This window comes from Myxocyprinus asiaticus, chromosome 6 (genome assembly GCF_019703515.2).
Source record: "Myxocyprinus asiaticus isolate MX2 ecotype Aquarium Trade chromosome 6, UBuf_Myxa_2, whole genome shotgun sequence".
Taxonomy (NCBI): domain Eukaryota; kingdom Metazoa; phylum Chordata; class Actinopteri; order Cypriniformes; family Catostomidae; genus Myxocyprinus; species Myxocyprinus asiaticus.
In genome coordinates this window covers 44,815,786-44,827,904 of record NC_059349.1, presented here as the reverse complement: position 1 = coordinate 44,827,904, position 12,119 = coordinate 44,815,786, and the positions used below count along the sequence as shown (strand labels likewise).

Below are 12,119 nucleotides of genomic sequence, written 5' to 3'. Positions count from 1 at the left end.
AGGCTAATTGGAAAAAACGACTTCAGTTTGCTAGGGAGCTTAAAGATTGGACTGTGGAGCAATGGAAAAAAGCCATGTGGTCTGATGAGTTCAGATTTCCCCTATTCCATAGTGATGGGCACATCAGGGTAAGAAGGGAAGCACATGAAGCTATGCACCCATCATGCATAGTGCCCACTGTGAAAGAGTGGTTCAGGGAGCATGAGGAATCATTTACTTACATGAATTGGCCACCACAGAGTCCTGACCTTAACCCCATTGAAAGTCTTTGGGATGTGCTGGAGAAGACTTTACACAGTGGTTCGATCTCGGCCAAAAATTAATGCAGCTCTGGATGGAAATAAATGTTGTGACATTGCATAAGGTTGTCGAAACAATGCCACAACGAATGCGTGCCGTAATCAAAGCTAAAGGCGGTCCAAAGAAATATTAGTGTATGCAATTTGTTTTTTTTGTTTTTTGGCCAGGCAGTGTACATTCAAGCACCACACTGGAAAAGAATCCTTCAACATGCCAACTGGCCCAGATTGGCATGGTTTTGCAACGAGAAAAGTTCGGCCCGATGGTGAATAAGTAGCTATCCATCAGAACACACTGATCCATCAAAGCCCAAAAACTCTTGTTTGTTGGAATTTGTTGGGGCATTGAATTGTCCTATAAATGTCTGGTATTCCGGTAATCTGGTTTTATTACTTTTTCCTTTTCTCTGGGAACACCTTCAGTAAAAAATAAACACAAACTCTACATTCAATAAAGGTTATATAAATAAAATTTCATTAATGTTTATATATATATATATCTTTCTTTTTTTAAATTCCATATTATTTGTGCATTAGACCATAAATGGTGACAGAGATTTTTACATTACAGTGCCATAAGCATTCACCAAAATAAGTTTGGATATATAGCCAGATGAAGGGTTTTATATATATTTCATCAGATGGCGTTTTTAATTGTTACCATTCACCAGATATGAAACGCGATGTATGTGCTGACAGGGCGTGTTTCCATGTACTTTACTAGCATTATCTAATCAAAATAATCATTCATATTCAAGATGCTTAAAAATATTCAAGTAAGGATAAAAATAGGTATGAATATTGTCAATTACGACAGATATAGATTAGGCAAAACCCCACAAGGTGTCAGTGATTTATATTGATATTTCCCCTCCAGAGGCTGCGCTCATACTGAAGAACCCTCAAAAGCCACCCAAGGGGGAACAAAAATTATCAACAAACCATTGTCATTGATTATTGCCTATCCAAAAGCAACTATTGCGCATTATCATTTGAATAGCTTCATGTACATAGTGCAGTAGTGTCTATAGCTGTGTACAAATTCACTCAATTATGCTCACAGATGTCTTTCCCTATGTATTGAATGGTATTGAAAGTTTCAAACACAGCATATGCATGAATGTTTATATACATTAATACTTTTGGTACTACGCTGTCTGATGCGCTTCATGAGTTAATGAAGCACATCATTCTTGACTAGCGAGATATCATGAATGAACATGATCATGGGCAAAATTTTCAATTTTCTGTCCTCTCTCTTTCCACAATGCCTGCTACTCTAATTTGTTGTAGAAGATACTCTCTTGGCATCATGCTGATGCTTTTATTCATTTCTATGGCAACCGATGTAGATATATCAGATATTTACTTTACTGTCTGAACAAATGGTTTAGATTTCATCAATTACAAAATTACGTTGCGGACAGCCCTAATGATCAGATTAGAAAATCAAATCAGATTTATGTGCCGTGTGAACAAAGCCTTAAAATCAGAAGCAAAGTCAAGCTTAATTTTAAGCTTAAGATTGAGACTCAAACCATAAACCTCTGTAACTCTGTAAACACCCATTAAACTCTGTGAACCAATATTTCATCCTACACACTTGCAGACTACAGTTAAGCAAATGTGTTCCAGCAGTTGGAAGATCAAACCAAATATTCAAAAAATCGTATAAATGTACACAGTCTGACCGATCAAACAATGACTACATCTACACCAACTGCTGTACACACACACACACACACAACTGGGCATCAGGGAAGAACCAGTAGGATCTTTAATGCCAATCACACATTAATCAGGCTGAAAAATAGACATCTACATATGCGAGGAAAGCACCAGAGAGACCGTAACAAAGGCAGAGAGATGGAAAGAAGAGGGCATAGAGGTGACAGAATACTAGAGGGAAAATATGGAGAGACAGAGAGAGAGACAGATGGAAGGAGAAGGAAAAGGAAAGAATAAGTGAAGCACAGATGGAGAGAGATGAGAAAGGAAGAAGAGGAAAATGGAGAGAAGAAGGGGGCATTTTTCACTGTCTGTTTTTGGACAGTATTTATTTCGCTTCAGCCTGTGTTATCTCCCACATACAAACACTCATTCTCTCTCTCCCTCTCTCTCTTTTATTTCCCTCTGTTTATTCCCCCCTTTTTGTTTTCTTTGTCACTCTTTCACTGTGTTCATCTTTTTATCTGTAATCTTCCACTTTTGTCTCTTTTCAGCAGCCATCCTCTCCGTTTTAATTTTCCCTCCATTTCTCTCTCTCTTCTGTGTAAGGAGGGTGTAAGCTATGTTGCTTTAAATATATGCTGTGTGAGTTTTATGCCCTCACACATTTATGTGTGTGTGAGTGAGAAACACCTAGAGAAAGGCAGAGAGAGAGAGAGAGAGAGAGAGTGAGAGAGAGAGAAAGATGTAATGAAGAATGACACCATCTGGGTGTGTTTAAATCAGTTCTGTGTTTGTGTATTCTCTAAGTTTATTTATTGAACTTGCAGTAAATCCTCCCAGTAATGCATTACATTAATCTAGTCTTGAGGTCATGAACGCATGAATTAGTTTTTCGGCATCAGCAACAGAGAGCATGTGTCGTAACTTAGCAATATTTCTGAGGTGGAAGAATGCTGTTCTACAAACATTGGAAATGTGATTTTCAAAGGACAGATTGGTATCAAACATAACACCCAAGTTTTTTGCTGTAGAAGACGGCGTAACAGTACATCCATCGAGAGTCAAATTAGATATTGGTGGCTTATTTTTAGAGGTTTCTGGTCCAATAATTAGTACCTCTGTTTTTCGAAAATTGAGTTGAAGGAAATTTCTGGCCATCCAGTCTTTGATTTCATTGATACACTCTGCTAATTATGAAATTATTGGGGTTTAGAAGACATAAAAGTTGGGTATCGTCGGCATAAGAGTGGAATCTTATTCCATGATTCCTGATAATATCTCTCAGGGGAAGCATATATAAGGAGAAAAGCAGAGGCCCTAAAACTGATCCCTGTGGCATTCCATACTTAACTTTTGTTTAATTTGCAATTCCTCGTTTACACATACAAAGTGGTAGCAGTCTGCTAAATAGAACCTAAACCATGAAAATGCAAGTCCACTAATGCCAACATAATTCTCCAGCCTATTCAAGAGAATGTTGTGATCTATGGTGTCGAAGGCAGCACTAAGATCTAAAAGCACTAGAAGAGAAATGCAGCCATGATCCGATGATAAGAGCAAGTCTCTGTACTGTGATGGGGCCTAAATCCTGACTGAAATTGTTAATATATACCATATACCTTTTCTAGTATCTTCGATATAAATGGGAGATTTGAAATCGATCTATAATTAGCCAGTTCCCCAGGACCAAGCTGTAGCTTCTTAATAAGCGGTTTGATAACTGCCATTTTAAAGTTTCTTGAGACATGTCCTAAGGATAGCGAGGAGTTAATAATATTAAGAAGAGGTTCTGAGATTACAGGGAATACCTCTTTTAAGAATTTAGTTGGTATTGGACCTAATATACATGCTGTGGCTTTTGATTTTTTTTATATGTTTTGTTAGCTCTTCCTAAACTATGACAGCGAAGGATTGAAGTTGCTTGTGAGGAAAATTATGAGACACTGTTTTCTGAGGTGCTGTGACAGTTGATTGAATAATTCCAATTTTATTTCTGCTGAGTTCTATTTTATCAGTAAAGAAATTCATGAAGTCATTACTACTGTGCTGTGACAGAATATCTGGTTCAGTCGAGGCTTTATTACTAACCAGTTTAGCCACAGTACTGAATAAACACCTAGAATTGTTGTGGTTATTTTCTATGAGTTTGCTAAAATATGCTGATCTGGCAGCTTTTAGTGCCAGCCTGTAGCTACAGACACTATCCTTCCATGAACCGTGAAATACCTCTAATTTTGTATTCTTCCACTTGCGCTCCATTTCCCGAGCTGCTCTCTAGAGAGCATGAGTGTGATCATTGTACCATGGTGTGGGGCTTTTTTCTTTCATTTTCTGGGGGCGACACTATCAAGAGTGCTAGAGAACTCTATATTTGTATTTTCTGTTATTACATCAAGTTCTTCTAGACTTTTTGGCTTACTGAGTATGTGAGACAATTCTGGAAGATTATTAGTGAAGCTGTCTTTAGTGGTCGAAAGAATAGCTCTACCTGAATGATAGCGTGGTCTAGATTGAGTGGCATTAGCTTATCGCAGCAAACAAGAGATGAGGTAATGATCTGAGATGTCATTGCTCTGCGGCAGAATTTCTATAGTATCAACATCAACTTCATATAACGTCATGGTTACTTGTGTATCCTCCGTTCCCTGATGGAGGGAATGAGACATTGTGTCTATGTAGTGACACTAGGGGTCACTCTTGGGAGCCCGAGACACCTCTGGTCTTTGATAAAAGGCCAATGAAAATTGGCGAGTGGTATTTGCATGCCACTCCCCCGGATATACGGGTATAAAAGGAGCTGGTATGCAACCACTCATTCAGGTTTTATGATGAGGAGCCGATATAAGGTCCAGCCATTTTAGCGGGTAGTTCAGCGTTGTGGCAGGAGGGACACAACGTCTCGTTCCCTCCATCAGGGAACGGAGGTTACACAAGTAATCATGACATTCCCTATCTGTCACTCACTCAACATGTCGATGTAGTGACACTAGGGGTCCCTATACGAAACGCCGCAACTGGCTGAACTGTGTTACGTGAACTGGTGGTGTGTGGTGGGCAGACTACTGTGTGCCTCATAGCCAGCACACCAGGTCGACACATAACCTCCCCCAACATGGTTATGAGTGTCGAATGGCCCTTTTGGGACAAGTTGACTACCCAAAAGATAGAGACAGGCCATCCCAGTCGTGGCCTCTTTTCCCCTTCTCTTTTTCCACCCCTAAAAAAGAAGGGGGATTATCCGACTGGGTCGCCAGGACACCGCAGAGACCACACCTCGCCCAAAGAGAGAGGGGGATATTTAAATGGAAGAATACGTCACATGGTCTTTCCAACCATGTGGAGAGTCTTCAAGGTAGATCCTACCCATTTGGGGAGGAGTTACTACAAACATGGAGACTGGGGCAGAGGGGCTCTGCCCAAGGAAGATGCAGTTTGCCAACAGGGAAACAAATTGGCGGAAGATATACATCGCATGGGGTTAGCCTTACAGGGAACCGCCACATGCAGAGCACCTACCCCAGAACAGGACTCTTAGTTAGCATGTGTGCTGGGCTGGCAGCGAGTCTCTCCGAAAACTCGACTGCCACAGGGCTCAGAGGAAGTCAACCAGGAAACAAAACTTGTGAACACTACTGGGAATTAATGGCGCACATATTCAGCTCAAAAGGAGGTGGAAGGTGCTATGTGCAAGTGATACACACGGCCGGCTATCCCGGGCTTATCTGCTTGTATTGCATGCCACTACCTGGGACGAAACCGGTTCCACCCGGAGGTTGTAGAACCTTGCAAAGGTGTTGGGTGTTGCCCAGCCTGCTGCTCATGCAAATGTCTGTTAGAGAGGCTCGTAGCCCTACCGGGGGCGGCATGTCCTGGGCGTGATATGCCATAGTTATGGCGTCAATGAGCCAGTGGGCGATCCTCTGCTTGGAGACAGCGCTTCCTTTCCGCTGTGCACCAAAGCAGACAAAGAGCTGCTCAGAGATCCTAAAGCTCTGCGTGCGATCCAAATAGATGCGTAAAGCGCGCACTGGATACAGCAACGACAGGGCTGGGTCTGCCTCCTCCTGGAGCAGTGCTCGCAGGTTCACCACCTGGATCATGACCATCCGAAGTTGAGAGATAGTTATTTTATAGGTTATTTTTTTCAAGTTTGACCTTAATAAAAAAAATTCTAAATGATTTAGTGAGGGGTTTGTGTTTGGTAGTTCGAAGAACAGACACAGTCTCTATATGATATCTAGGTGAAACAGTCTCTGTGTTGTTGTTTATGTGACCTGTGTGACGTCTCGTGCAAAAAAAAACATTTTTTAGACCAAATAGTTTTCCTAAAAATTGATGGCAACATATGACAGTGGGACTAAGTGGCAAAATGTTAAATAATACCAAGCTATTAATACACCATTACACCATAATGTGGTTCTCGCTCTCGGTGGGGCGCATGGTGAGTTGTGTGTGGATGCCGCGGAGAATAGCGTGAAGCCTCCACACGCTCCATGTCTCCGCGGTAACGCGCTCAACAAGCCACGTGATAAGATGCGCGGATTGACGGTCTCAGGCGCGGAGGCAACTGATATTTGTCCTCCGCCACCCTGGTTGAGGCAAGTCACTACGCCACTGCGAGGACTTAGAGTGCATTGGGAATTGGGTATTCCAAATTGGGGAGAAAAGGGGAGAAAAATAAATAATACCAAGCTATAGAAAGTCAGATTATTTTTATTAGCAAATTGTTTATTATGTTTCCAGGAGTGGTGGTTATTCAAGTTTTTGAGACATACAGACAATACATCAGAAATTAGCATAATTAATTTTGATTCAAAGTAATGTCCAGCATCATCCAATCACTGCTAGCAATGTCAAAATAAAACTTGGCTGCACTTGGCTGCATAGTAAAGCCAAAGGATACTCCCTTGCTCCCATATAATTAGCAAATGACTTTACCTCCAGTTGGCTGTCTGTCTGCACTGGTCTCAGAACAGTTTGAAATGCACTTTATTTTCATCCTAACTCCATATACAGCCTCTGAAAGCAAAATTTTCCAGCTTTTGGATGCATCCATTGATTCCCAATGTGATAATGCACAGTGAATATAGGATATTTTAAGGAAAATTAGTCTATAGTTTGTGTTTAACTGCGTGCCGTTTCGTGATAAATCAATGACATTTTAAAAATGGCATATCGGATTAAACTATGGACTATTTTTACAGGTATTAATGTAAAGACTTAATGAGGTTTCTTACCAGATATTTAAGCGTGAGCATAGTTCTCCTTGGGATTCATCTATCAGGCATCTCATCCAATCACAATACAGCTCCACTTTAAAAGCCAGCCAGCTGTCTCTCGTTGTTCGCATACTTCTGTGTTTTAATGATCTTTTCGTTTGTATTCTAATAATCTTGAGTCTTTCTGATAGAAGTAGTTTTATTGCCGTTTCTCCCAAAGACAAACTCAGCTGAAATCTGTGCCATGTTGTTTTGTCACAGGAGTCGAAAGTTTAACCCTTTAACCCTACAGTATATGATATTGTGAGAAAAAGTATTGCAATATATCAATAAATGGTTGTATCGACACAGCCCTGACCCAGACTTTATTAAAACCTTTTTGAAAATGTTGAAAACGTTTTTAGAACATTTTTCTTTTCTTTTGTATGATAAACAATGTTGGTACTATTTTGGGTCACCACTTGATGTCCAATGGAAAATTTGGACAAATCAAAACCTAAATTTTATTCTTATAAAATATCCTGTCTCACTCAGAATTATGTCCTATTACCAAAATAAAATGGGTTGTCAATGTCATTTCATGTTGAGTTTAACTGGTCAAATGAGACTGATGAGATCTTGTTGTATGAAGTATGTACACACAAACTAGGGCTGAATGATTTGGCCCAAAAATATTTTGATCAGTTTGTCATTCAAAGAATTGTGCAAAATAAAGGAAGATCTTTACATTTCTGTCTGTAGTTGACAACAGTTTTTATATGTTTTTCATTAAACATATGGTGAAACGCTGTGAAACGCTGCAAACCTGAATGAAACATCAAAATAAAATAAATCTTGTGTGCTTTGTGTTCTCATTTGTGAGCATGGTGCACACTGTAAACAAAGAGAGCTAAACTCAGAGCACTTCCAGAGAATGATTTCGTGTGAAGCCACCAAATATTGCGAACTAAAGCAATCTGATGCCGCTACAAACATACTTACTCTGAGTACGTGTATCAACACAGTGCCGCAGCTTTACTTTGAAGCGTGCAACGCATGCAGATTATTAATTTATTTAAACAAATCGCAGCAGCCCTTATCGTCATAACATTTTATTTCAAGGAATTGTGCAGCCCTAACACAAAGATGCATTCCCACACTCTCTACTGTACACTCAATCCACTCAATGATTTGGAGTTGAGTCATTGTCCTGACATAACCAGTTAAATGGATCAGATGCCATTTTGAGAGTCTCAGTAAGTGCCCCCTGCAGCAGTTGTCCACTGCACAGAGAGCGTGGATCTGCCCCACTAATCACTTATTAACTGCTAACACCACACTAATTGGTTACCAATAAGTAGCCAGCATTGCGTGCACCAAAGCTAAAGGCTAATTTTAGTCTATTATCTGTTGACATAGGTTCGTTGGGTTTAGAGAGATAACTCTAATTCTACTGTTGATAAGGTTTTAACACAGATACATACACACACAAATAGCCAGATGTTTTGTGATGCTGAGACTTGGCTTCTCATCCCTCCTGCTCTCACTCTTTTTAAAAACAGTGTCTCGTTAAAGCCTTTTAGGCTAATAAGGCTGAGTTCGGCCCAGCTTCACGGCTGCCCGGCACACCTGTGTTTGGCCTACAAATCTGCCTGGGGAAAGCCGGCTTTTGGCCTGAGATTGAGCAGGTTAATCCCAGCACTAGCAAAGCATCAGGCTAGAATTAGGTCAGCATTTAGCCTGAATCAAGCCAATAGTGGGATCAACAAAAGCATAAGTATTAGACAATCATTAGGCCAGTGGTATAGCAACGTGAAATCATCAATGGGCCAAGATTAACTCAGCATTCAGCCAACATTAGCCCAGCAATTAGCAATGTTTGCCTAGCATTCAGCCAGCATATGTCCAAAGTGCTGCCAACTTTTGCCCAATGTTTAATCTCTTTGAATCCAGAGTTTGACCAACATCAAGCCAACATTGGCCCCGCATTCAGTAAACATTAGCTCTCCGTCTCGCCATTAGCCTGGAATTCAGACGGTGTTAGCCCAGAGTTCATCCAGCTCTGGTCAGCATTAAAAAGGTCATCGATTATAGTCTAAGTGGTAATTATTGGGCAAATTGGAGCGTGGGCTGCCCTGGGCAGAATTATCATACTGATAGACTCACATTGGCATTACATCTGGCCTTTAAACACACACGCAGTTACACAGATACATTTTTCCAAATAATGAGTTGACTTGTCATCTGTCTGATGCCTGTAGTGCTTTACATGTTTTATGCTCAAGTTATGCTATGATGATGTGGGCGAGGGATCTAATTTACACCTACAATATGGCTCTCTCTCTTTTTTGATGCCAACCTGTTTCTCTTTCTCTATGACTCTAATATCTTCTCATTTGTCTCTTTCTTGTTGACCAGATGAGATGCATTTCCAGCCAGTGACCCAAGATGAGACAGTGGCAGTGGGAGGAACAGTTACTCTGACCTGCAGCGTGAAGGAAAACGATAACTCCTCCCTCCAGTGGTCAAACACGGCACAGCAGACCCTGTACTTCGGAGAGAAGAGAGGTGACTTTGAACTTTTACTACTTTTAAAGTAACAGTTTGCTCAAAAATGAAATGTCTGTGATCATTTATTCACCCTCATGGCATTCTAAACTTGTATGACATTCTTTCTTCTGTGGAACACAAAAGGAGTAGGGATGGGCGATACCAATTATTTTCATTTCAATCCCATACCAAGCACAATCAAGGTCAATCTCACTGATATTGATACCTATACCTTTATTAAATGGAATCTGATGATAAAACTGTTCATTTTAACTATTTAACACTATATTTAAAATAAATACTAGGAATAACCCAAAAATGATCATACTTCTGTTTTTGTTTTTTGTTTATTAATAGTTATTACAGAACACAATCAATCTTTTAAAACCTTTAGTTTAAATTAACGTACCTCAAACCTCTTATAATAAATGTCAAATTTAGCTTCGCCATATTTAGTGTGAAATAACTCCAGATGATGTTTCTGTGTCTCTTTGTCATTATCTGCTCTGTTCTGTTTGAATGAGCACTGAGAGTAAATGATCAGAGAAGAGTGCTGTCTGTGACTGCTTGCGCTTTTTAGCATTTCCGCTCATGTTCAGAAATAATGCCTAGAATATTTCCTATCCTGCACAAATATTTGCTAACATATTTCATTTCTTTCCACTACAAAGCTTATAAATAAATAATAAAATCACCAGTTCACCACTTTGGTGATTGATCTTAGAGGTGGGTAGAAACAAACATTTATATCTTATCAGGCATAACACAGATGAGATAAAGCCACTAGAGTCTCTCTTGTTAACGTGCTCTAATTTAAAGACCCTGTTTACAGAAATGCAGTGTTTCCTTAAAGAGACAGTACTGTTTTTAGCATGTGTTCAACAAATCAATGTAAATACCTTTAAGTAGTACAAATTATGCAATTAAACAATAAACATGTAACAAAATATAATATATGCAATATAATATCATATTTATTGATGAAATACATTGATTTGTTCATTTTTAAAAAGCTAAAATGGGACAAAAATAATGAAAAACTAATAAAATGTAATAAGTAAAATTAATGTTTTCATATTGTACCTAGTTAGAAGGTCGCCTGTATAATTAACAGCATTTGTTGGGAGATAATTTATTTAATATGTAAGCAAAATGGACATTATAACTAAAATAAACCCATATGAATCGGAATCGAATCGAGAGCTTGTGAATCAAATCAAATTGGAAAATCTGTATCAATAACCAGCCCTAAATGATATTTTTGATACAAAGTCTGGTTTGATATGATCCACCTATCCATAAAAAGGAGTTGTTTTACTGAATGTCCTGGCTGCTCTTTTCTGTATAATGAAGTGAATGTGATGCTGTCAAGCTCCAAAAATGTGGGTGCCCCGTGCCACCCCCAGCAAGATTCCGCCCCGGCGGCTGCCCATGTCACCCATGCCTAAACCCGCCCCTGCTCTCACTCCCCAACTCCAAATACAAAAAAAAAAAAAAAAAAAAAAAAGACAAACACCTTCCTAAAACATTAATATCACCCTACAAACAAACAGGTGGCTCTTTGATCACGGAAAGCAAGGTGATGGAAAAAGAAAGACAGACATAGATTAGGGGGGTGACCTGATTAAAGGGTGAAAACACAAGAAGATGAGAAATAGAGAACGGTGGAGAAAGTCTGCTGAACGAGAAGGCAGCAGGGTGCTTTACAAACAGGGAGAGGAGAAATACAGTCACAGATAGAAAAGAGAGAGAAAAGAGGCAAAGATGCACAAAAGTGTGTAGTGAGATAAAGAACAGATTAATGTGGAGTAGGATGGGTGGATTAGCAAAGAGAAAGATAAAGAGAGGAATGACAGAGGAGTTTGTGCATGAAAGAGCAGGATGGAGGACAGAGGAACAGTAGCTGATGAAGACAAATTAGTGCCCTTCATTTACTGATAAACCATGAAGACACAGCACACACAAAAATACGCTCTCGCTCTCTCTCCCTCTCTCTCTCTCTCTCTCTCTCTCTCTCTCTCTCTCACACACACACACACACACACACACACACACACACATTAACTGTAAATCTGCATAAGAGACATGTTATCTTTTTTAGGCTTTTGCTGTAATTGTTTTAATATTGTATCTAAATGGCAGGGGACAATCTGAAAACTGGGGAGAGGGGGCTCCTTATAAACATGATCAGCTTGGCTTATAAGTATTAATTAGGCAATGTAACTTTCACCCAGTACTCCTAACTCAATTGCTGATAGGCAGGTAAACTAGCCATAGTAGAATTACCAAAGTCATTGTTTTACGCAGCCAGCTAAAAACATTTTTGCATCACAGCCAGAGGTAATCCTATATGCTCCCCCTGCTTAAATTTGTTGCTATGCCCCAACTTAAAGGGACAATA

At 39.7% G+C, this 12,119-nt stretch overlaps 1 protein-coding gene across 2 annotated transcripts in view; it reads left to right on the top strand.

Annotated features, from left to right (window-relative positions):
• The window catches only part of LOC127442784 (cell adhesion molecule 3-like), a 103,986-nt gene that overhangs the window by 64,636 nt on the left and 27,231 nt on the right, over nt 1-12,119 (top strand). For both annotated transcript variants that reach the window (XM_051700970.1, XM_051700971.1), the window contains exon 3: nt 9,587-9,736. In XM_051700970.1, the coding sequence (XP_051556930.1) occupies nt 9,587-9,736 (150 nt within the window). The remainder of the gene's footprint in view (nt 1-9,586; nt 9,737-12,119) is intronic.